We start from the raw sequence: 25,646 nt of genomic DNA, 5'->3' as shown, positions 1-25,646 counted from the left end.
CTCTGTAATAACTAGTATATCAACAAGATCCTGGACTAGTAAAATATTTTGCCTTTGAATACTTTTCAAGTATTTTTAAAGACACATTTTTATTTTCAGTCACTATATCCAATCTCACTGATCTCCCTGCAAGCATTTGTGCTTAGCAATAGTTTCACCAATTTACTATTTAAATCAGAACGGTTTTTAAACCTGAATTATGGTGAAAGTGGAACTTGTGCTTCAAAGAGCAAAATCTTCCTACTGATTTTTGTTTTATTTGTTCTTAACAGAATTGGCTTGACTGTATATTCATGAAAATGAAATCAAAGCTACCTTCACCAACAGTTAATTTTTTGAAACAAAAATCAAGTGTATTTCTGGCTATGATGCTGTGGACATAAGTTCTGCTCCCTCCAAACTACACGGACACCTCCTATTGAATTCAAGTGATATGTGCATAACTAAACAGAAGAAAATACATGTAAATCTCAGAGCTCTTGTTTTTATCTGGGACATCCTTGCCAAATCCTTGCTCACAAGCAATCCAGGAGGTTCCTGGAATGCGTGGATGACAACTTCCTTCTCCAAGTGATAGAGGAGCTGACGAGGACAGGTGCCATGCTGAACCTTGTTCTTACCAACAAGGAGGGGCTGGTGTGGGATGTGAAGCTCAAGGGCAGCCTTGGCTGCAGTGACCATGAAATGGTGGAGTCCAAGATCCTTAGGGCAGCAAGAATGGTGTGCAGCCACCTCACCACCCTGGACTTCAGGAGAGCAGACTTTGGCCTCTTCAGGGACCTGAGTGGGAGAGTCCCTTGGGATAAAGTCCTGGATGGAAGAGGGGCCCAAGAAAGCTGGTTAGTATTCAAGGACCACCACCTCCAGGCTCAGGAGCGATGCGTCCCCACAAAGAGGAAGGCAGCAAAGACGCCAGCAGGCCCACATGGAGGAACAAGGAGCTCCTGGATAAACTCAGGCACAAGAAGGAAGCCCACAGAGGGTGGAAGCAAGGGCAGGTAGCCTGGGAGGAATACAGGGAAATTGTCTGAGCAGGCAGGGAGCACGTTCGGAAAGCTAAAACCCTGATAGAATTAAATCTGGCCAGGGATGCCAAGGACAACAAGAAATGCTTCTGTAGGTATGTCAGTGATAAAAGGAAGACTAGGGAAAATGTGGGCCCTCTCCAGAAGGAAACGGGAGACCTGGTTAGCTGGGATATGGAGAAGGCTGAGGTACTCAACAACTTCTTTGCCTCAGTCTTCACCGACAAGTGCTCTAGCCTCACCACCCAAGTCACAGAAGGCAGAGGCAGGGACTGGAAGAATCACCAGAACCGCCCACTGTAGGAGAAGAGCAGGTTCGAGACCATCTAAGGAACCTGAAGGTGCACAAGTCCATGGGACCTGATGAGGTGCATCCACGGGTCCCGAGGGAACTGGCGGATGAAGTTGCTAAGCTGCTATCCATCATTTTTGAGAAGTTGTGGAAGTCTGGTGAAGTTCCCACTGACTGGAAAAGGGGAAACATAGCCCCCATCTTCAAGAAGGGAAAAAACGAAGACCCGGGGAACAACAGGTCAATCAGTCTCACCTCTGTGCCTGGCAAGATCATGGAGCAGATCCTCCTGGAAACTATGCTGAGGCACACGGAAATCAAGAAGGTGATTGTTGACAGCCAACATGGCTTCACTAAGGGCAAACAATGCCTGACAAATTTGATGGCCTTCTACAACGGGGTTACAGTGCTGGTGGATAGGGGAAGAGCAACTGATGTCATTTACCTGGATTCATGCAAAGCATTTGACACTGTCCCGCATGACATCCTTGTCTCTAAATTGGAGAGACATGGACTTGACGGATGGACCACTCGGTGGATAAGGAATTGGCTGGATGGTCGCACTCAAAGAATTATGGTCAATGGCTCGATGTCCAAGTGGACACCAGTGACGAGTGGCGTTCCTCAGGGGTCGGTATTGGGACCGGTCCTGTTTAACATCTTTGTCGGCGACATGGACATTGGGATTGAGTGCGCCCTCAGCAAGTTTGCCGACGACACCAAGCTGTGCGGTGCGGTCGACACGCTGGAGGGAAGGGATGCCATCCAGAGGGACCTGGACAGGCTTGAGAGCTGGGCCTGTGCAAACCGCATGAAGTTCAACAAGGCCAAGTGCAAGGTCCTGCATGTGGGTCGGGGCAATCCCAAGCACAAATACAGGCTGGGCGGAGAATGGATTGAGAGCAGCCCTGAGGAGAAGGACTTGGGAGTGATGGTTGATAAGAAGCTCAACATGAGCTGGCAATGTGTGCTTGCAGCCCAGAAGGCCAACCATATCTTGGGCTGCATCAAAGGCAGCGTGGCCAGCAGGTCGAGGGAGGTGATCCTGCCCCTCTACTCTCCTCTCGTGAGACCCCACCTGGAATAATGTGTCCAGCTCTGGGGCCCTCAACATAAGAAGGACATGGAGCTGTTGGAGTGAGTCCAGAGGAGGGCCACGAAGATGATCAGAGGGCTGGAGCACCTCTCCTATGAAGACAGGCTGAGAGAGTTGGGGCTGTTCAGCCTGGAGAAGAGAAGGCTCTGGGGAGACCTTCTAGCAGCCTTCCAGTACCTGAAGGGGGCCTAAGGAAAGCTGGAGAGGCACTTTTTACAAGGGCATGTAGTGACAGGATATGGGGTAATGGTTTTAAACTGTAAGAGGGTAGATTTAGATTAGATCTTAGGAAGAAATTCTTGACTGTGAGGGTAGTGAGACACTGGAACAGCTTGCCCAGAGAAGCTGTGGCTGCCCCCTCCCTGGCAGTGTTTAAGGCCAGGTTGGATGAGGGTTTGAGCAACCTGGTCTAGTGGAAAGGTGTCCCTGCCTGTGGCAGGGGGGTTGGAACTAGATGATCTTTAAGGTCCCTTCCAACTGAAACGATTCTATGAACCCCACACAGGACCCATGCATTGAAAACTATTTGCAAAAATATATTGTTGTTCATATCGAAAGTTTATGCAACAGTTGACTTAGCAAGACCAAAGATGAGACAAAACAAATGTCTCACTTTAAAGTAATAGAATTGTACATTTTTAACTACCAAGAATTTGAATCTGGATTTTCATTGTTCCAGCCCACTAACAGAGGCCAGAAAAAACTCCAGACAATTTTGATGTACTGGAGAGTTGAAAAGGCTAAAATGAGTATAGTGCATGAAGCCACTCTGTAATTATTAAGGCAAAGTCTACCCACAAACATCCACTAATATATGCACTGAGGTAAAAAGTTACACATGCATGCACTAGAAATGACCAAATGTTAACTAAATATTTTTTTTTCTTTTTCTAGCAGTTTTAACATACTAATTTGGTTAAAATAATTCTCTCTCATGCTGAATGCTTCACTTCTTTCTCATTATGTTATGTGTAACATTACTTGCATTAAGTTATAAAGATTTTAAATGGAAGTATTAAAATAATATTAATTATAGTAGCACAGATATTTCTGCAAAGATAAATTGGCATTAAGAAACACTGCATTCTGATTGGCACTAGCAGACGTTCATAACAATAACCTGGAAAAAATCAGAAGTTGAAACCACCTATTTTAATGAACTAAATCAGAGACAACAGAGGGACTTTCTTAGGCTGTTAATTCCCACAATATGATTTACCAAACACTAAACAGCATTTTTAAAGCAAAATAAACCCAGTTTAAAGTAGCACAAATAGTACAAAGTTCTATTCATAACAATAACAATCAATATTTATGTTTGTGCCAGTTCTCTTCTATAATGACAGTGACAGATATGGACATCTAGAAAGGCTTCTCCTTTTGTTCCCCAAAACATTGAAAAGATCCAAAATCAGCCATCAGCAACATAATATACATGTTGAAAGCCAGTCCTTCTTCCCTAACTTGGAGACCTATTAGAAGGACAATATAAAAAGATAATTAAAGAATACATTCTCTCCTTTTCCCTTTTTCTTTTCTGAAATTTGTTTTCCTTTTTCTAATTCAGCTTTCCAATTTATTCTATAAATCCCCATATCTTTATCTTTACTAAGTTCAACATTTTCTTTCTTTTTTGCTTCTTGAATTTCTCCTTTTTCACCCCAACTGCCCTCCCTAAAACCTACCTCTTTTGCTGTACAGTCACATCCAGTTCTATCTATTTTTTATTGTTTGCTTCAGGGATTGATACAAAATTATGTCAACTGCTCCCTGGTTACTGTCTCTCTGCAGCTCCCACCACAATAAGAGAAGGGATCTGGAAGTAGCCTATCCATATATGAAAGAAATGGAAGGATACCCCTAGCTACTGACTGCAGGCATGCTAAAGATGATCTCTGGATAAATATCAAAGCCAAAACTATGTCCTGCACAGGAATGCAGTGTGAAGACTTAAAATGACGTTTGCACTGTGCTCCATCTTAGGACACTGACCCTTAACAGACACAGCTCAAGCAAAACCCCTTATAGATATAGCTTCTGGAGCCTGTGGAGTTAACCCCTGCACAGCTCTCCATTGAGCTGTGAAGACCTGTTTTAGGTATTACATAGGATTTTCAGGAAAAGTTTGACGTAAATAGCTTCCCACAAAAGTTCTTGCCAAGCAAAAGCAGTGAAAATGAATTCCCTACAAAGTGAAAAGCATTATCATCATACTTTCAATTAAAAAAAAAAAGCAATTACTTACTCCACCCTCATGGATCACAGTTTAAAAACTGCTGTTCTACATAGGACCAAGGCTTCAGCTGGATAAAAGCTAATACTAATTAATAAACAATATCTAGTCAACTATTCATTTGGGAGGGGGGAAGCTAAAAATGAGACCACTGTTCTTGTTATACCCATGAGTAAACTCTGAGTACAGATGATAGTAGCAAAAATCTTGCTACTATATTTAATTCTTAATCCAATTAATGCCAACATTATAAGTATCTAAAAAGGCTATATTTATCATTAATCGAGATACAATTTCATTTTAAGACAGACAGATGAAGGATTGTGAGGCCCACATTATGGAGGTTGAACTGATCAAAATATGTAAGTTGTCAACATACAATCTAGAGAAATCATATGGGAAAAACCTTGGTCTTGAAATCAGATTGGTAATTCTCATAAACCAATATTAAGAAAAGACCTTGTACAGAGAAAAAACTAAAATTAAGTCTAGAACAGAACACAACTTTGAAATATCAGGTTGGCAAAGCCAAACTAGAGAACAAGTCTAACATGAATTTCTTAAATCACTATTAAACAAGGCCTATCCATTTTGTGATCTTTTTCATTAAGGGGGGAGGGGGGTGTTTGTTTTGGGGTTTTTTGAGACAGTCCTATATAAAATGTTATCACACTTCCACCCAGTTTAATAACAAGAACAAGGCAGTTTTATATTCAGAGGTGGACAAACTTTAGAATCATCCACTCTCCTTTTCACATTGATAGAATGCAGAACAATAGTTCCAAGCTATTTTTAAACAGTAAGTTGAAGTAACTCCTAAGTCAAGAACACTAAAATATATGAGGAAACTGCATCTGCTAATTCATATCCAACACATTCCCTCCCAGTGATTTTTTATGACACGCCTATCAGTTATTCTTTTTAAAATTACTTTCAAATTGCAAGACATAGGACAGAGAAAGTTGAAGAAGGGCTTAAAAATTCCATTCCTTGTAAAAATTTCAAATTGCAGTACTATGAATTTAGTCAAAATATTTTCTAAGTCATCTAACACGTACACAGATGTGTCTATGGCAGAGTCCTAAACAGAAAAGAATCACATTCCTTCATACAAAACTAGATTATTATTTACTACACAAATTCTCACAATAATTTTTTTTTAAAAAAAAAAAATAAAAGTTTCTATCTTGCGACTCAGATCATCAGTTCTTTAGCGTTATCTACAGATAGATCTAAGATTTTTGCAGTTAAAACTCAACAAGTGAATACTAATCCTCCCTAGAATGGGACACTGTGGTAGCTACGTTGTTCCACCTCTCTTTTTCAAATTCAAATGGTAATTACACTCACATAACACTTACCAAAGTGAAATTATTTTCATCATGATACTAAGTAGTAAAAATAATGAAAATCTATTAAAGTTTTCCAAGAAAGCTAAAAATACAGGAGCATAACTGGAACAGAATGACCTTTTAGTCAGCTGAACTCAAATTTTTTATTCGCATTTAAAAATATTCTTCAAGTATAAAGTTACAGGATTAGTTGTTTACTGATCCAAATCTATTTTCAGTTGTTTAAGATGTCAATAACAAATAGCAGGATGTTCCGTGAGCAATCAAACATAGAAATGCATGGGAACAGTTGTCAGATTCTCCGTACCACAGTAGTTCCTGTCAGCTACAACAGGAGTGTTTGAGTAGTACTGAATAGTAATAGATGCACATACAGTTAATCAAGTTAAGAAACAATACAGTACTTTAGATTGCTAATCATCACTGTCAGTTTGGGTTTTTAACAATACCATTTAAATTAGTATAGTAAGTAGTTCTGAAAAGCTTTTGATCAAATTGAAATTTAATCACTTCATACTTTGGGAAGGAATCAGGTACCAGAAAACTGATTCCCATGGTTGCTTTGTGTTAAAAAAAAAATCAGAAGAACATCTCATCACTAACTTCACCAGCAGTTCTCCACATAAAGTTAAGACCTGTATCTTATATAATGAAGGCTGTGGTAATGTCATCCTTATTCACAGACACCTCTGACTTACCATACATACACTAATGAGAGTAACACCAGTTAAGAAATGTTGGAAATTTTAGGACAGCGTTAAAAAAAAAAAAAATCAGAAGAACATCTCATCACTAACTTCACCAGCAGTTCTCCACATAAAGTTAAGACCTGTATCTTATATAATGAAGGCTGTGGTAATGTCATCCTTATTCACAGACACCTCTGACTTACCATACATACACTAATGAGAGTAACACCAGTTAAGAAATGTTGGAAATTTTAGGACAGCACAGTGACCTAACCAAAACACCCCTCAGAAACAACAAACCACAAACATTCAACTGTATATATTCATATATACACTCAAACCAACATCTACCTTTCTGTGTTTATACATTATGTGTAGGTTTAGATCTCAGAGAGGCAAATGAGTTTTTTTCTTAGTTAACTTGGTCTTATAATTTAATAATGCAAAACTGGTCTATATCCTGCACCTCAAGTTCTGCTACTGGAAAATATAGCATACATTTTTGCTGTTTTTCAAGGGCTTATTATGAAAACTGAGAGGGACTGCAACATCATTTGGATGGCACATACAAGTTTATAAAGACAACACAATAAACTCAGGGAAGTGTAACTCACAGTTTCATTTTAAACATCTAACTTAAATGCTTTGAATCTCTCCTTCAAAGCAACCAGTTTTTCCAGTTGATTACAGAAGGAACTTAGGCCTCTAAGTGGATGAAGTGTATCTAAGATAGATACTGAAAGTATCATGAATACCCCAAACTTTCAGTGACAATGTTCCGCACTGAGAAGTGATACTGCCAAAAGAAATGAAGGGCTATGGATGCAAACACTGGATTTTTGTAATTCAAAATGTGTCTATACAATATATATATATATATTTTTTAAAAGTTTGTATACTGAACATTGATCTTTATTCAAATTTTCCTGTTACCTTCAAACGCTCGTGCAGCATCTACCAGGTGGGACCAGTCTAGCCCTGTGGCAGTGTCTGGCAGGGGCATCAGGCCAGGATCATTGAATTTGGCTTTATCAGATAAGGACCCATCTGAGAACCAGAATTCATCTAAATAATAAACACAATAATTAGTCTTCCTATAACAATGATGTACAATTAATTTTGAAGCTATTATAATGAACTGTAAAAAAATGTATAAGCAAAGAGCACTTATCTTCATTTCTGTTTCTGTCTTTTCCTGTTCAATACTCAGTATGGGTGTAACAATTTTTTAACTTCAGCAGAATAAGATGGGAAGGGTTTCTAAAGGTTTTTTTGTGCCACTTTGCACATGACGTGTTCTTCGCATTTTCAAGTGAATGCTGTGTGAGTAGGCAGCATCCATTCTTAAAGCATACCATACTAAACCTGAGCACTGAGCAGAAAAGTTGCCAGATACACAAAGTTGTGTGTTTATGTGAAAAAAATGCAGTTATACGTTTTTATGTGAAACATATGAGATATTTACATGCAGAGTTTTATTCTGAAACTTAGATATTTCAGTTCCAAAAGCAATTTAAAAAATACCACCCGCTTTTCTTTTAATGCATTTGTAAGTTCTAGCCATTATCCAAAACTCACTCTCACATTGAAAACACTACCCTATTAGTTTAATATTTATAGCTGTATATCCGAGGACGTAAGACTTGTGTGCCAATCTCTGAGCTCCAGAGTGAGCTGTAACACATTGTATACTGTAGATCGATTGTATATTAACTGAAATGTATACACTATAAAGTTAGTTCAAACACAGCTTTCAGTTATGCGGTCTTTTAGAAAGGTACCATGAACACACATCTTAGTAGAGGAGATGCTAATTTTCATAATTATCTTAAATAGTTTTCCATTTTCCTTATCTATCCATAGCAATCTTCACTCTGATCAATGTGAGCACATTAAAATGAATACTGCTGAATAGGCACACAAAGGTTCTTAAAACTGAACATAAACCAAATACATTATTTATAATCACATTTTATCTTAACCGTAAAGCTAGTGATACAATATTGTACTTTTATCACATAGTATAGTCAGGAAAAAAGAAATTTTGCTTCAGATGTATCTACTTCTATTAAATAAAAAGATCAAAATAGTAATTTTTCCTCAAATATTTCAGAAGGAAATTTCCATCTAGTTACTCCAGTGATCGAGACTATATTTATGAGAAATATTTTTCCAGGAAAACACCAACACAAAAATCAATGAAGGAAAAAATGCACACATACAAGTCAAAGATACATTATAGTTTAAGAAAATAGCATGTTGTCCTTGTCCTGATACCAATGAAAAAGCATACCAAAGTCCATTTGAATTAAAGATTTCTGCACTAAAAATCCAAAAGCAGTAGCCTATTACAGTACATTCTACTGCACGGAGCAATGATTAGAGCATATCATATTCTTTGCAGAAAGCTTGTTTATAAAAAAAAAATCAGGAACAGAAGAGTGAAGATTTGTAATCCTCTGTCAAAAATTAGGAGTCTCACAAAGCAAAAACCATGCGTAAGAGGTAGAAATCTTGTTTGCTGTAGAATTTATCTTGTTCTACAACTTATATGAAAGATGTGGTATTGTCATATTACAATTGGAAGTGGCTTGACAAACCTCTGTAGAAATATCTTTCTCAATACCCATTCTTAGTATGCAAAAGTGGATGTTTTGTGAAATGAAAAATGTAATATACAAATATATTCTACCCTTACATCTGTACTAAAATTTTATTTTCAGTTTCTGATAAACATACATAAAATCTTATCTAAGTTTACCTTGGGGTGCAAATACATTGGAAATTCAACATCAGAGCAGACTCTGAACTATTGTATATGACCTGGGAATTCTAAGAACCTTATTTATGCAAGTACAAATATTTTATACGTCCCTGTTGTGGAAAATGGACAGAATGCCTTATTTGAAAGGCTGGCAAGTGAGCTTGTGGTTCTAGACCAGCAGGCAGGCCCTCAGGGGCAGCCCTTGCTTTTGTGTGATCAGCCTACAGAGGCTGATTGTGAAACCTGTCAGGAAGATGTCTGTTCCCCATGCGATTCTGCTGGCTTTCCAAATTAAAGTGTAGGAGTGATATATTCACCAGCAGTCATCCTTCATTATGCATTGTCTTTGTGAGAACCTCAGTTCACCTTAGGGTGGGTCCTATTGGGTCCTGCATAAGACCTGACAGATTAACTCAACTGCAGAAAGCCTGCCAGAGTAGAGAATTGAATATTGATAGCTCTGAAAATGCAAGTGCTCATGCTGATGGCTGAAATTATAAGTGGAATAACTGAACGGGCATGAGTACGCCACCATAGAATAATTCATTTTCAAGAAATAAATTATGTGTCCTTGTGCAATGGGGGCGGGGAGGGTGGGGGAAGAGGAAAGAAAAAAAAAACAAAAAAAAAAGGAGCTCTAATGATATAGGCCTCTTTGTACTTTTGAATTCCAGAGAATACTGTTTGTATTTCAGGAACGCTCTGGGTAAGATGAATTATTTCTAGCCTCCTGTATTTGCATTGCTTCCCTGCTCCTCTTACCTCACTGTTACCTCCACTTTTTCTCTGTATGCCTGTTGCATTAGCAGCTGCAGGCTGCCTGGTGTCTTCATTTTTGATTTGTGCAAAGGTGTCAAGTTATGCTTGACCATGCCCACCTCTGTGTGACCAGGAGGATATGCCTAATCTTGTAGGCCATTATCTTCATTGCCCACAAGATTGGTTTTGAAGCAACACAGACTTACCCCTTATTTCCTTTGAGGAAACAACGTAAGTGTTACCTTTCAGTTTTAAAGATTATTTTATTTGCTGTACTCCTTTTGGCACAAAATCATTGATCTTATGCTTTCTGGTCCTTTCAGTTACGTCACTCTCTTCCTACACTTAGGAATTTTCTTTATTTTTATTATTGATACGTAAAAGTATAAAGCATTTTGAAGAGTCCTTATTTTCACCAAAATTATGTGGTCAATTCAGTTTCCAACAGAGCTCCTCAAATTGATTGTAATAGGTCCCACATACCTCTGTATTCAAAGAGTAACTAATTAGACAGAAAGAAGAAGAAAGGTTCACCTGACTTAACCTTTTCTACTTCCAAGACAAGTATCCTGCTTCAGTTGGAACTGCTGCTTTTATGTAGAGACTATAGATCATGAAAAAATATCTGCTAAGTACTCCCCACTTACTGTGCTCAAATTACACGTCATTTAACAAGTAGATTATCTCAAAAGATGCTGCATATCAAATCATATGCATACATAAATCCCACTGTCTGCTTCCTGTTCTTTCATGCAAATCACCAATTACATCTCTATGGTCCTCAAACAACCGCATCTCCCTCTGCACCCTTCCCTTCTTCAGTATTACCAAGGGTCGCCCAAAGTCTCCCTTCAAAGATGCCAGCCTGATAGTAGACTTTCTCATGGACATATGGTCATGTTACTGTTAAATAGCGGATATGTGCTCCCAGTAACTACTTTTCCTTCTCTTTTGTTATTGAAAACAGTCTCATGTTCTGGTATGGTGGGTTATTCACTGTGTGAGAGTCTGTAACAGACAACATATATAGACCTTTGGCTGTGTGAATTATTTAATCAACAGCCTTTATTTGCTTACTGAAAAAACAATTTCCAAACTCTTTGTGTTGTACCTCATCAATACACAGTGATGCTCTTCCATTTTCATACTGCTTCTTATCAACGAAGTTAGTTTTGGATTGAAGCTAACACTGGTAGTAAGCCAGTTTTAAGATAGACTTTCATCTAATAACATCGTTGCAGACATATAAGCTGAGCTTCTGCCAGCCTTTTCCCTATGGCATGTATAATCTGAGAACTTTCAGAATTTGTTAGTGTATCATTGCAAAATATTCCATTCCTTATGACCTTCTTCACTGCAAGTATCCTGCACCTTGCTCCTTTCCTCACAACACAGGAATGTCATGCCAGTGTATCACTTAGGACATTTTTCTTTCCCATTTCTTTTCGTGTTTCATAATAGGAGTGGACCACGGTGCCTGTAATGTCAGCCAGACTGCCTCCATGTGTCTTTCTGGGTTTCTGACTTGTGTTAGTATGCTAGTTCTGTATCAGTGGTTCTCATTGTTTTCGTTCTTTCCCTGCTAGTTCAGCTGCCATGAATTTGCAAGATTTGTTTTGTATGGCATGCTAGAATCACTCAGCATGAACAGCACTGTCTCAGTTAGGGAATCTTTAATGTCCCCAAGGTAAAATTCCAGAGTTCTCAGCTACACGAGTTCTGCTTTCTGGTTTAAGTTAAAAATAAGATAAAATGAAATAAATCCTTCTGCGTTTGTGTACTGTGTGCAATCAACAGCACTCAACTGTCAGAGCTTGCATTTCAGCCTTTACTGAAAGCAACTCTTCCTTCACTTCACTTCCTCTAGTGATAAAATAAAAAAAATCCTATAGCTTCATTTTCTCATCTCCTTCCCACAGTCAACATCGCACACAGTTGAAGTTTCTCTTTCCATATTTGCCTGGTTGTTCAGTCAGATAATTCTGATTTCCCAGTAAACTGAAACTCTTCAGGTTGCCTATTATGCTTTTGTTTTGGTGCTGCCTCCTTACCTATTAATCACACTCTTTTCCTTGCTAGAGGGATCTCACGAGACTTGGTGCTGCCACAGTATTTCATGTACCACATGCTGGGTAATAACATGCAAGAACATATCTTTCTAAAATGAATTCCAGCCAAAACCACACTATTTCCACTGATTTCTGTAAACATAAAATATCAGTAAAATTAAAATGTTTTAAGATCACAAACATATGTATTTTACAAAAGACACCTTTATGACAGCTAAGAATCCTAATATTTGAAACTACAACCTCAAGTTAAAATTATAAATGAAAAAGAAACCTCTCCCATCACCACTGCCACAGAATGTAAATACCTGCTAAGTACTGATTACAAAAACCTTCCTAACAAGAGCCAGAGTTAGTTTCTTATATGGAGACACTGACTAACCTTATTTTGAAAACAAAGGTGGGCAAGTCATGATGTGTTTGTTTTCAGAGTATAATTACAGATAAACAATTAAATCTTCCTTGGGACAGCCATCATAAAAGATCCTATATTGGTGGCATTGAAAGGCACTTCTATAATACAAAACTAGAAGCAGAAAATAGAGGTTGTATATGAAAACAGCATGAACTACCTTGGATATCAACAATATCAGCTTCATTTTGACCGACAGGATACTAAGTTTCATGTTTTTTCCCAGCTATGTGTATAAAAAACTTCCTGTATCTAAGAAGCAGCAAGAATGGAAAATAAGGTGTTTAAGACAGAACTAATACACAAACCACTTAAATTTCACTGCTGGAGGAGCAATATACAGCTTGAGTGTACACCACTAATTGCCTTATGTCAGTCTCCAGAATAAAAGCATGCTGAAGGTTTGATCCCATTGCACATTTACCTTTACAAGAAATGGCTCTAAAAACATGGGCCTAACATAGTAAAAGGAAAAAAATACAATCAGGATGCCTGATTATATACATAGCTCATTCACAGACTACAAAATCTACTGAATTAGTCTCAAGTGAAACAAAATGGGTCTTCATTCTCTATCAGCAAAAGCAAAGGATCTTTGCATATTGAATTTACAGTAAAGAGTTTCGCTCTGATAGAAGACCATTTTTAGAATGGCAAAAGGTACACCAAGCATGCATTCCCATCTGAAGCAGGAATTTAGCACTTGTTTGCGATACCAGTTTAAAATTAATGAGCAGTTAAGTGACTAAAACTCAGTCTCATAGTTGAGGCCACTCTACCAGAAAAGTGTTTTGTATGACTGTATTATTGGCTTGCTTCTGAAAGTTAGCAAGCGACTGCTAGATCCTGAAGGACACGACGAATGACAGAGCCCTTTTTATTACTATTTCTTTTAAGTCATCTGTCTGCATTCTCTTTGGCCATGTGCCTACAAAAGTCCTTAATACTTTCTGACTATGGACTTCAGAGTCCACTATTGCTCTACTATTCTTTTAAATTGTGGTCAGCTGCGATGCAATATTAAAGTAGCTAACTAAAACTGGCTTTTTTTTTTTTTCTAGATCGGGTGTCCCCTATAGGTCAGCCTAAAATAATTGAGAAGTGAAGAGATTTAGCATTTTTTAAAAAAAAATTCACTCATCAAATACATAAATATGGATATGTAGCCTAAATATACGTATCTGGCTGTGCAGATTTGGGCTGTGGTATACAAGCATATATATTTTTGACAATTTCTTTTTTTTTTGTGATTTTCATAATTTTAATTCCATTTTTTTCACAAAATCACTACAAATTTTATAGTGCATCACTCCATATTGAAATTATTGCAAGATAAGCTTATAATAAAGATCTTGCTTATGAAGACCTCAGGAGTAAAGAGACACCTTCACAAAATAGTTTTAATTTAGCACCCCAGACTACTCTTTTTCTGCCATTAAAAATGAAGTGTTGTTTGCAAAGATTTTACTAACATGTTCAAAAAAAGCATCAGCAAATTCTGTTTTGAAATTGGAGATGACAACAACAACTACTGCACATCTCCTTTTAGGATGTTAGCAAAAGGATCATCTAAACAGAAGCTGTCCCATTTAGCTATTAATTTGAAAATATTCCTGAATACTTCAGTAATTTGAATGCACACAAAAAATAAACACATAAAAATATTAAAATAAAACAGGCCAGCTTGGCTTAATTAGGCCACCACTGGAAAATGACAACAAGAAATATCTTCAGCTAAATGTTTGTTGCCTATCACTGGTCTCATAAAAATTTTCTGGGAAGTGAATGCTATCTCCAAACATGATACATCCGAATTGATCACCAAAGCAAACATAAGCATGTACTGCTGACCAAATATACTTTTACTACGATATCTGGAACATTGATTTGATATTTCATAATTTCACCTCAAAAGTGAAATCTAACTTAATATTTCGTGATTTGTTTGAGTTTATTATAAAGATTCCAACCTCAGCAATGACAGGAACAATCACTTACTTCTCAGATTTCCCATTCCAGGAGTCAGGCTCATTCTGGGAGGCAATGTGCTGTGATACGGTGGAGTAGTGCTGAATAAGATATCATTTGGCAAGGCCTGGTCTAGCATTGAACTTCGAGAGCTAGCATATGAAGATCCTCTTCGATTGCTACATATACTCTCATCAGATAGGGTACGGTAAAGTGTCCTCCGTGGAGAAAGGTTTCCATAAAATGAAAACTAAACATCAAAATATGAAGATATAAGAACACGTATTACTGGTTAAAATAATTCACACAATCATATCCTATCATCAGTCCTTGGGAGTATTTTCTGGGCAGGCACTCTGGAATTCTTGACCTAATACAGAAGATCAGAGATTTGTTCCACCATATCAGATCTACTGAGGCCTCAAAAGAGTTACTAGATTTTCATACTTGATATTTTGGAACATATCACCATGAATTTATCAGATACTGTGTAGTTTTATTAATTCTGAAATGTTAAATGAAGCCTCCATAGCCTTATGACAGCAATGTTTTCCAGAAATAGATACAAGGTTACCAACTATGGCAACATTTATTCAAGACCATATATAGAACTGTTTGATTTTAATTTGCAGTGACTATGCTTTAATGTTAAACATTCTGAACTGATACATGATGCAATATAATTCACTGGATGATAAAAGTGACTTGAGACACTGCATCTCTCCAGATATCACAAAATAGGCTTAGAAAATAGGATAATAGAGTTCAATGAAAACTGTTTATCCATTTCAAAAAGTTACTTAAATCACAACCCAAATATCTACAGTAAAACAAGATGTTACTGTATTTTAAAACTGGGCCATTCCACTTCATAAGTCATTCTTCAGCATTGCAAATCCAGTTATTCTTGACATCTACAAATGTCTGTTACTGCCTTAATTATTTTAACTGGTTTGTCCTGCATGTAACAACTTAATGTCCTGTCCTGTTTTCTTTGTAATTCATTATGAGTTGCACACTCCCTATGCAGAATGTATGCTTAAGAGCAGTAGCGTTTTAAAACAGTGAGTATAGTATAGACTTAAAGATGTTTACATTGTTATATTTCTGACAAAACTTGGTCACTGATGAATACTTCTAAAAGGAATACACAGAAACACTCAATCATGCCACAAGTCACAGTCTTTACAAAATACATAAATACATTTCATAGTGCTAGTTCAGGAAAGCATCTATCTTGATGACAATACAGAATATGCTCAGTTGTTAGAATGCTTAACTGTGTCCCAGAGAAAATTGAGGGAGATATTCAGATTCTAATCTAGGAGAGATTGACCTGAAACAGATATGGGCCAAGGGAATAAACATAGTCCAAAACTTTAACACATAGGTAAAATGGTCACAACAACAGACATAAGCAGCATCCCTAAATGAATGGATAGAGAACACACACAGCACCCTTAAATGAATGGCTATATAGTAACCTTCTATAAGCAGTGGTTAAAGAATATCAAAAGACCCTGAGCCTAGTTAGGGACCACACTGGGCAAAGGGTTAAAAGCCTTCACCCTCTCAACTGAAAGGTGTCTGATCCTCTTTCCTGCGCTCAAGATTCCCAGCAAGCATCCTGCTGCAATTCTTGGCTGTTACTCAAGTCTCCTCAACCTTATACTGCATCTTCTATCTATAAAGGTTGTTCACTAGCTATCCAAACATGTTGAATGTTAACTGTTGGAGCTTTACAGAGTTTCCTTTCAGGGTGCAACAGAAACTGAACATTACCTAGAGGGCTCACTATTCCCTGATCCATGAAGAAGGTAAAACCAAACCAATCCAAAAACATGATTTGATTCTGTAGAACCTTACATATTCATAAAATTCCTGTCTGGCTTCGCTGTCAAAGACAACTGACTTCCCTATACCAAGATTACTACCCTCTGTGAAGGCATAATCAAAGATTGGATAGTGCTGAGTCCTACGGCTGGGGATCCCCTTTGAGTCAGGGTCTCTCTCACTCAGTGAGCTTTTGTTTGGGTGTTTTGGGAGGGGAAGGGGACAGCAGTAATTTATCTCAGGATGGCCACACCTCCTCACTCCTTGTTGTTTCTTATTTAGGTAGCCAGCAATATTGGCAGCTCTTGAAATCATCACAGAAAACCAATTATTGTATCAATCATAAATCATAAAAACCTCTAGGACTTTATTCATGAGAATTCAAACACATAACGCATACTTAACATACTGCACATTAAAAAATATATATGATTTGAATTTTAAATTCAACTCTGCACTTAGAGGATTCCCATGTGTTACTTTGTTCAGACATGGTGATTATGCTATTTAGCATATTGTATAAACACAGTGGGTTAAGAGAGCATTGAGTTAATATCACAGTGTGACAATTATCTCAAGTGATTTAATTGCTTTGTGCTTTATTCCACATTAAGCACAGAATTCAGAATCATGTATACTTTGAGGAGTAGTAAATTTTAAGTTCTCTATCAACCTTTTGTGAACTTTAAAATATTATTAATTGTCTTCATACTATAAGGATTAGATGTATGATCTCCACTAGCACTGACAATTATGCCTTTTGAGCAGTGGCTGCTGATACCTACATGAAATTGTGATTTAAACTTCAAACAAAATTGTTGGTACTGAGTATCACAGGGCAGGGGAAAGCAGGCTACTTTTATTCATGTGCCTTAGTATTATATGAGGTGTATAAATTTAGGCATCCAACTTTGAAAATATTACTTTTATTCTTTGAAGTTATAATCAAGTTGCTCAACCTGCACCTGTCTCTGCTCAAGCTAAGCAAAGACATACTTAAACAAATACTGTATTTCATACATAATCATCAAACTAGGTATCATTTTCATATTGTGGGAAATGGTATTTCAGGACTTACAGTCAGTATTTATAGTATCCCCATGGAATATACTTAGGTTGTAAAAAATTATATTGCCTTCTCTATAGCAATTTTGGGAATACCAGAAATTCATTTCTAAGGTAATTTTGCCTGAGATACACAGAGCCGAAGAAAGTAGCTAACCTTTCTTCTCCCCTCCTCCATAGAGAGGCTGTCTGGCAGCATCAACTTCAGAAAATCTTCTTTGGACAAGACTTGCTGGCTTTCAACAATGGCATTCCTCACAGAAGTCTGGAGTGGGCTCGATGCAGACACAGAATCAATATCATCATACACTCTGTTGAGACAATTGGTATTTTTAGCAAGAGAAGCAATAGTGCTCCTGGATTTGAAAGACTGCATTCGTTTTCTGCCACAAAGTAAGAATTGTTAGAATTATCTCCTGACACAGCACACTCTTATTGAGAACATTTTTTCTATCATTTTCTATTAATGAAACAGTTTATGGGTCCAAAATGAAATTCTTAAACCACTGAAAAAATCAATTTTAGGAATTCTAAAGAACAATTTAATGTTGTTGTTAACAATTTTAATGCTTGTTTCTCCTAGCTTGCCTCTCTCTTTTTTACACATCACACTTCTTTATTGTTAAAGCTGTATTTATATCAACATTTCCAATAGTTCATCACAAAATATTTTAAGGTTTACTTCCTTAGCAAATAAGAAAATCAGTATTTTACAGTGTGATATTGTACCCGGCTTCACAATCTGGCAAAATTACTATGGTCATCAATGGCAATGTTTGAAGTGTATTGGTAATTGATTGTGCCATGTGCCCAGTGTGGTTTATTATCAGCAATTTCATAAAGCTCTTTAGATAAATAAAACAGCTGCCTTCCTTAATTATCAGCACACAAAAATGTATTTACAGTCAACAAAAGACCGTCAAACTGAATTATTATCTTTCAGCTTCCTTCCAGTGAGAAAGGAGAGAGAGAATTTTAACAGGTTTACTCTGGAAATGCAATCGAAGGAACCAGAGATTCCCAATCACACAGAACACACATTTGAAGCCATTACTTACTGCCAAGTGCAGCATAATCAGTGACTCTGTCTTCAGCAGAGAGAAAACAAGCTTTGCTATGGTAAAGTGTAATTCTCAGTGAATTATATCCTATAGTGGCACAACATTCAGCAATTGACCTGATTTTCATCATCATTGCTAATTACAGATGTTATTTTATTGCAACATAATTATCCTCAGAGAGGTATTTCCTCTCTGTGATGTATAGAAAGCTTTCCTAGAAAGAAAGAGGTGAAACAGTGCTGTATGCCACGGAAAAATCTGAATTTTTTTTCTGATATATGAAGTGCTGCCATGTTAAATTAATATTTATTAAGTAGAACTAGCTCTTAAAGATACTTTTCTAAATTATTGCAGTTTCAGTCTAAATGCCATGATTCTTCATGCAATTTTGTTTTAAGGGTTCCATTCAAAAATCAAAGAGAAATTTTTTCAGGAGTTCATCAACTTCAAAACGCAAAAACTTGCAGGAATCAATGCAGTTACCACTTTTTAAGTGCAAATACTACTACGACTGAACAATTTAAGCAATTAAAACATTGGGGGAAAAACCAATGAAATCACCACTACAATAACACAAAGAAACACAAATAACCAGGACAGGAAGGTAGTTACGTCTTCTGCTTTTGAAAATTAGGAATTTAAGAGCTTTCAGGCTCGTATATCACAGCACATATATTCTAGCTTACATTTTTAAATATGAATCTTGCCATATATAAGCACATCCATGCAGTAGGAGATATTAGATGCAAATAACTCATTCCCATTAAACACAGAGCAATTCCATATTAAACATTTGAAAATCAGGTACTGCATGTCATCTTAATTTATCGAGATATATAGGGCTGACTATGATTTATTGAGAGATTGAACTGAATGGCTTATGCACAAAAAGAAAGCAAGGAGGATATCTGAGATGATTTTGAAGATAACAGGAATTTAAAGGTTAGTTTTAAACAGCAGATTCAAACATTACTTATTACTGCTGCAGCACTGGGAAAATACCTCTACCTCTATTTGAGATACTGCATCTTTTCCTTTGAGTGCAAGTCCATCTCTTCCACTTAAGAACACATTTCTCATGAGCTATTCCTGTGTTAAGCTGTACATATAGCTGTTCGTTAGAACTGCTCTGAATATTTTTGTCTAAATGTCACTTGCTAGAAAGATATGTACTTTTATTGAAGCCTGCACATTTTGTAGATTTGTGAAGAGAGGGTCAGATATATCCAGACTTAATCTTTTTCTTGTGGGGTCCTAACCACCAGTTCGTACCTATTCATTAAAACCAAAGTCAGGAAAACATACCAAAGAATCCCTAAAATACCCGCAACAGGCAATAAATTTTTAAAATTATCTACCATAGATCACTGATACGTTTATGATCATCTTTCTCATCTGTAATGTATTAGGCCAATGTAACATGCAACAAGGTAGTAAGGTTTAATACAGAAACGTCAGGAAGTAAGTTTTTTTCAACTAACTAAAGTTCCTGAAGATTTGTAGAAAACGTCTTTAAGACCTTAGTAAAATTGTGCCTTCCTAATTGTTTCCTAGAGATTCAAAATGGAAATTCAGAATGTCTGACATAGCCAGACTTTTTCACCTACACACACTTTCAGAAATCTCTGTCAGCTTGCTTTATTTGACACATGGGAAATAGATGCAGCTGGACAGAACAGAGGAAAAAACAGTATCCTGTGCAGTTATTGTCTTTTTTTCTTTTTTTTTGGATGTACATTTGATACACAAAGGTAGAGAAAAACAACATTTAAAAGCAAAACGGAATTTGTAATTTTTCATTTTTCTATCCTATTTTAAAATTTATTTTCATTACTCTTCTTCCCCCAACAAAGTTAAACAGAGTCTTACTCATGGCATTCAGAAACTTCGGATTCTTCAGGTGTAGGACTTCCTTCTGATTTTTTCCATCCAATGACATATTTACTCACTGCTCCTTGTCTGTGGTATGGTTTTGAAACTGACCCAGAAATCTGTTGACTACTATTCTGCGTCACTATATAGACTTTGGAGGTATCTAGGGAGCCACTCTTTTTAGAGCAATGTGTTGATGGGCTTCCTGAATGATGTGACCCACTGAAAAAGTAAAGAAAACACACAAAAGCAAAAATGAAATCTGCTGTTCAACAACAAATCAGAAACGCTTCGCCTGGTATGCAGCTTTAATTCTTAATGTTTAGTTTTTCTCAAGGTTAAAATCAAGGTAGCAGTATTGGTACAGTAATTTTCTACATACTAGCAGTGTATACATTAAAGCTCGTAGAAACTCATCACAATTCTGTTCTCAAAGACAAGAAATGTACACAATTCAACTTGCTGAAATTGCAGTGTGAACTGATATGAATTAAAACTAAAAGACTAAGTTCAAGACATATATATAGAATTTGCATGTGCAATTTTAAGCAAATATGTACAGACACATTATTAACTGTACAATTCCATTTACATCAAGAACTACATAGGGAGTTACCCCAAATACCTCTCTAATTATAAAATTTCGGTGCCTTTCCACTTCATGTTAATTTTCCCAGTTCACGCCAGTTTAACTGTGTCTTTCATTCAGTACTGTTGAGAATTTAACATTAACAGAAGTAAATTTCAGTTCAACAAAAACAGTCCTCTAGATAATTTTAATAGCCTCTTTTATTATGAATAATAGCACTAGTAGGGACTAATGAAACCTTTTACTGAAGACTCTCAAAATGACTTAAAATGAACTAAAGCTAACACTTCCTTGAAGAACACATTTCTTCATTTCATCTTGCAGGTGAAGTAACTGAAGCATTCACAAACCAAGAGGCTGGAACCTGAAGCAGCAGCTCCTAACTTTCACCGTTGATTTACGAACACCAAACACAGTGCCATTTTTTAATCTAATCCCAAGAGCATTGGATTAATTCACAGAGGACCAGAAAGTGTTGCAGAAAGTGTAACAGACATGGCTACTTTGCTGTCCGTGCAGAGTCAAATACAAGCAATGCACATGCATAGATGTCATTAGATCAAATCAAAATGCCTACTGTAGCAGAAAGTTGAATCATTAAGGCAATGGATTAATAATTTTGATCACAGTTAGTATGTGCATTTAATCTTAAAAACAATTTATTTTCTCTCCTCTCCACCCTCTTCCTTCCCAAAAAGTAGAAACAAGTTTATGAGCTTTTGGGGGAAGAAAATAATGCAGGTGATGTTAAAAGTTTGTGTTTGTTTTTTTTTTTTGCTTTTTTTGCTTGTTGTCCTTGCAAATATGCAAAGAAATGATGTAAAGATGTGGTGAAGAAAATAATTCAGTGATGAAAAACTGAAATCTAAAGATGAAGGAAATATTGAAGCACAATGTAAAATACATATCAGATCGACAGCAAGGACATTATACAGAGGATTTTAGACTTCTATTTGTAACTAAAGTTAAGAAAAATTGGGCATCTAACCTAATTCTGTAGGTTTTAAACAAGCGAACATTTTTTCAAGCAACGAAATAAAATGCCTATAAAAGTCTGCTTTTAGATAAAGAGTTCAATGCATAGGTTGGAACAAGCAGTATATATTTTTAGAATCAAAAAAGATGGTCTATGTAAGAAACAAAGCAAAACTAAAGGCAATGAAGCTAAGCTGTTTCAGCTACATAACATGAAGGTATTTGATAATTCATGTGCATAATTAATATGAAATAGGAGAGAAAGCCATTAATAACAGAGCTGTGAGACAATGTTGTGCACAGCGCAAGTCAGTCTTGTAGTTTGAAATACTGTTTCACACAGCAGGTTTAATTCTGTAAATCTTACTCGGACACTATAATATGAAGTTTTTTCAGGGGGTTCTTCATCTGATGATGTTAGAGAACCAGGCCAGTATCTTTCAACCAACATCTTTCCTGTGCATTGTGCTTGCTTTATCTATTCAGTAAACATAATACAATTTTAATAAAGAAATGTTGCATTTACAGATCAATGCCTTTCCAGCAGTCTGCAGGCTTGTTTCTTGAAGTTTTACACTGTTTAGCTACTGCAGAACAAGTTTACTATTTAATATTCATAAAATAACTGTGAATGAATGCCTCAATAGTGTTAGAATTTCATTGTTGCAGATTATGAAGAAATACAAACTCAGCGTCTGACCAGCTGGAAAATATATATAGGATTCAGCAGTAGGTATCACATGCTTATGTTAACTCAACTTTCTTATGTCTATTTGAACACATCCGTGTTGCAGCATCACAGCTATAAAATTAGATATTTTTTAATAATGTATGCCTGTGGGTGCTGTATAGGTGATGTCAGCTTTTAAACCCAACTGCAAAATTATTTATCACTTCACCATAATTTGAAGGACATTTAAGCAAAGTTTAATTAAAACAGTTGGGTCACATAACATAAGTCTAACATTCTTCTATAACAAAAAGGATTTGGCACATAAATTAGAAGGGGATCATTTGAAAACACTGCTATTGCCAAAGTGGAATTGGGCAATCTTAATGTGAGTCATCATCTCAACAAAAATTACTACTTTGGAAATGCCTGGGTAAATCACTTAAAATCTATATGCTTTTTTTTTTTATTTTTAATTAATCCATAAAACGTTTATTCCATAGAAGTGAGCAGCATATTACTTAATGGCTGCCTGGCACTTTAAATATGACAGCTGCCACACAAGTGCTGAGAATACATATTTTAGCCATTAGAAATTGATTTCAGCTCATAATGATGAAGTCCTAGAAGCACAGAGCTTATTTCTAGTACTTTAGAAGTCTCAAAATATAAAATTAAATCTCAACACACACAAAGCAGAGTAAATCTGGAGCTTCTACTTATCACAGGGGCAGTGAACACTTAATGTGAAAGCATTTACCTAGTTTTCATAATAGTCTATACAATAGTCTATATTATCTTCTGTAATTTGTGAAAAAAAAATCTAGAAGTCAGAGTAAGCATACAAGACTAATTCACTCATGTCAACCATACAAAGAAATAAGGATACAGGATATTATCTGGTTATTTTCCTGTACTGGTTGACACTGAAAACAGAAAAATCAGAGGGAAAGAAGAGCAAACCATTTTCTTCCGTCCTTTACAGAGTAAAAAAACCTTAACACATAGACCAAAGCTTCAACTTCAAAGTCACCATAAAATGGGAATTGGGAGATAAAGGCAACCAGCTGTAAAAATGTACTTTCAAAGTTTGCTTTACAACAGATGTACCATGCACACATTCCATTGGTAACAAAAAGAAGAGCTGAAAATCAATCAGAAATTCAGTTCACCAAACAAAAATGTACAGCTTACATCACAATAATGTAAATTAGGGGGGATGGTATGCAATGCAGTTTCACTATATTGTCCATTGCAATTTCTCCGATTTCCCTCAGCATTAACTCCCAGGTAATTTGTTGCACTGTACTAAAAAAAAAAAAGTATGTGAAACAAGTTCTAGGTGCAAACTTCACTTTTACTCAGGGATGTTTCTCAACTTTAAAAACCTAAGCAATGTGCACAAGGTCACATATGAAGTCTCCATCAGATCTGGGAGTAGGGCTAGCTATTCTTTTTAGGCAGGCTCATAAAGAATTGCCTGAAAATTGCTCATATAGGCATCTAAATACAACAACAACAAAAAAAATCAGTTAAGTGCACTTTCAAAGAAAGGTAAACAGAATAACAACAATGAAAAAGAGTTCTCTGTATGTTAATCTATAGTCCATAATCCCTAGTTTGTAAGAAACACATACCTGGAATGAGAGGAGATTTCACTTAGGTCTCCCATACTGCCTTCAGCTGTGTGACTGGTAGAAATAGCAGAGGCATAGCTATGAACAGCATAGATTTTAGCTGGATCATCATCTGGCCCAGGAGTTTCAGAAGACTCGGTCCACTGCTCAGTACGACAATGTACTCCGGACCTGCTGCCAGCAAGGTGCAAAGGGGCCAGAAGAGGAGCAGGCATGCAGGGAGCTGTATCAATTCCACTGTCAGTAGAAGCCCCCTTTATATATGTTAATCCAAGCAGCTCAGGATCCATCAGATCTCCAGAACCAAAGTGTTTTTCATCACTGTTGCTGGATGTATTACTGGATAGGGTGTTGCTGCTTGAGTGGCTTGAACAGCTTTTGTCTCCAATCTTAACAACAAGAAAACAAATACAGAATCCCCCTCAAGTTAAATAGTAAAATATTTATTTTCATATACACTACTTCATTTGTGCCATTCAAAGACCATTTTATTATTTTTTACAGTATGCTATAACTGCAAAGTATGAAAAGAGCTAATTATACCACCAGTTTCACAACTGGCTAGACATGTTAAAGGTTGATATCACTGTAAATAAAAAGGCCCTAGTTCCATCATCTGTAGCAAATCTTAAGATCACACTTGAATTTTCTGATTATAGGACCTGCTTAACATCCATAAAATTGCATTTCTGAACAGTTGAAATAAGCATTTGTTAAAGCTAGAAGCATTGGTAATTATTTGTTTAAACAAGTTCTGCAGCAAATTAGAAAAACACCGAAGACTGAATTATCCTTGGCTTTTTTCTCAGTGTGGGTGAAATATGCAGCTTATTGGATCAAATCCAATTGGATGTGTGGCTAGTTAAATTGAAGCCAATTGCGATGTATGTGTACCAGATGAAAGTAACTTAAGTCACAGGGCCCTAAGCTAACCATGGCTATTGAAGTGGAACAATTATGTCAGGCATTTGTGTCAATAAAATTGGGGGGGGTGTTGTTTTTTTTAAAAGAGACTTTACAGAGAGTTGGTTTGACTTATCTGTGTGACAGAGCAGCCAGAATAAGGGCAGATGGACTTCTATTAGGTAGAATATAAGTGGGAAGGGTGACTAACTTTTTTATGAGATCCCCCTCCTAGCAGACGCATATAAACATAGCAGTTGCTCACACATTAAAGCAGTTAGACAAGGCAGCCTTTCCAGAAATGATACTTCTATTCCATATGGAAATTAACAGGCCTCAAAATTTGAGAAAATTATTTTTTAAAAAAAAGGAGGGGTTACAT

The 25,646-nt window shown here is 36.7% G+C and overlaps 1 protein-coding gene across 5 annotated transcripts in view; it reads right to left on the bottom strand.

The window, feature by feature from the left end:
- SIPA1L2 (signal induced proliferation associated 1 like 2) overlaps nucleotides 1–25,646 on the bottom strand; it is a 93,208-nt gene that overhangs the window by 6,220 nt on the left and 61,342 nt on the right. For 4 of the 5 annotated variants that reach the window (XM_068422673.1, XM_068422846.1, XM_068422759.1 and 1 more), the window contains exons 13-17: nucleotides 24,362–24,750; nucleotides 20,488–20,712; nucleotides 17,715–17,868; nucleotides 14,690–14,909; nucleotides 7,621–7,752 (exon numbers count right to left, since the gene is read on the bottom strand). In XM_068422673.1, coding sequence (XP_068278774.1) covers nucleotides 7,621–7,752; nucleotides 14,690–14,909; nucleotides 17,715–17,868; nucleotides 20,488–20,712; nucleotides 24,362–24,750 — 1,120 coding nt within the window. The remainder of the gene's footprint in view (nucleotides 1–7,620; nucleotides 7,753–14,689; nucleotides 14,910–17,714; nucleotides 17,869–20,487; nucleotides 20,713–24,361; nucleotides 24,751–25,646) is intronic. The other variant, XM_068423000.1, reaches the window with a different exon arrangement.

Source organism: Nyctibius grandis, chromosome 1, assembly GCF_013368605.1.
Source record: "Nyctibius grandis isolate bNycGra1 chromosome 1, bNycGra1.pri, whole genome shotgun sequence".
In the NCBI taxonomy this organism is placed as follows: Eukaryota; Metazoa; Chordata; class Aves; order Nyctibiiformes; family Nyctibiidae; genus Nyctibius; species Nyctibius grandis.
The sequence above is the reverse complement of the archived record's forward strand: the minus strand, read 5'-3'. Positions and strand labels throughout refer to the sequence as shown.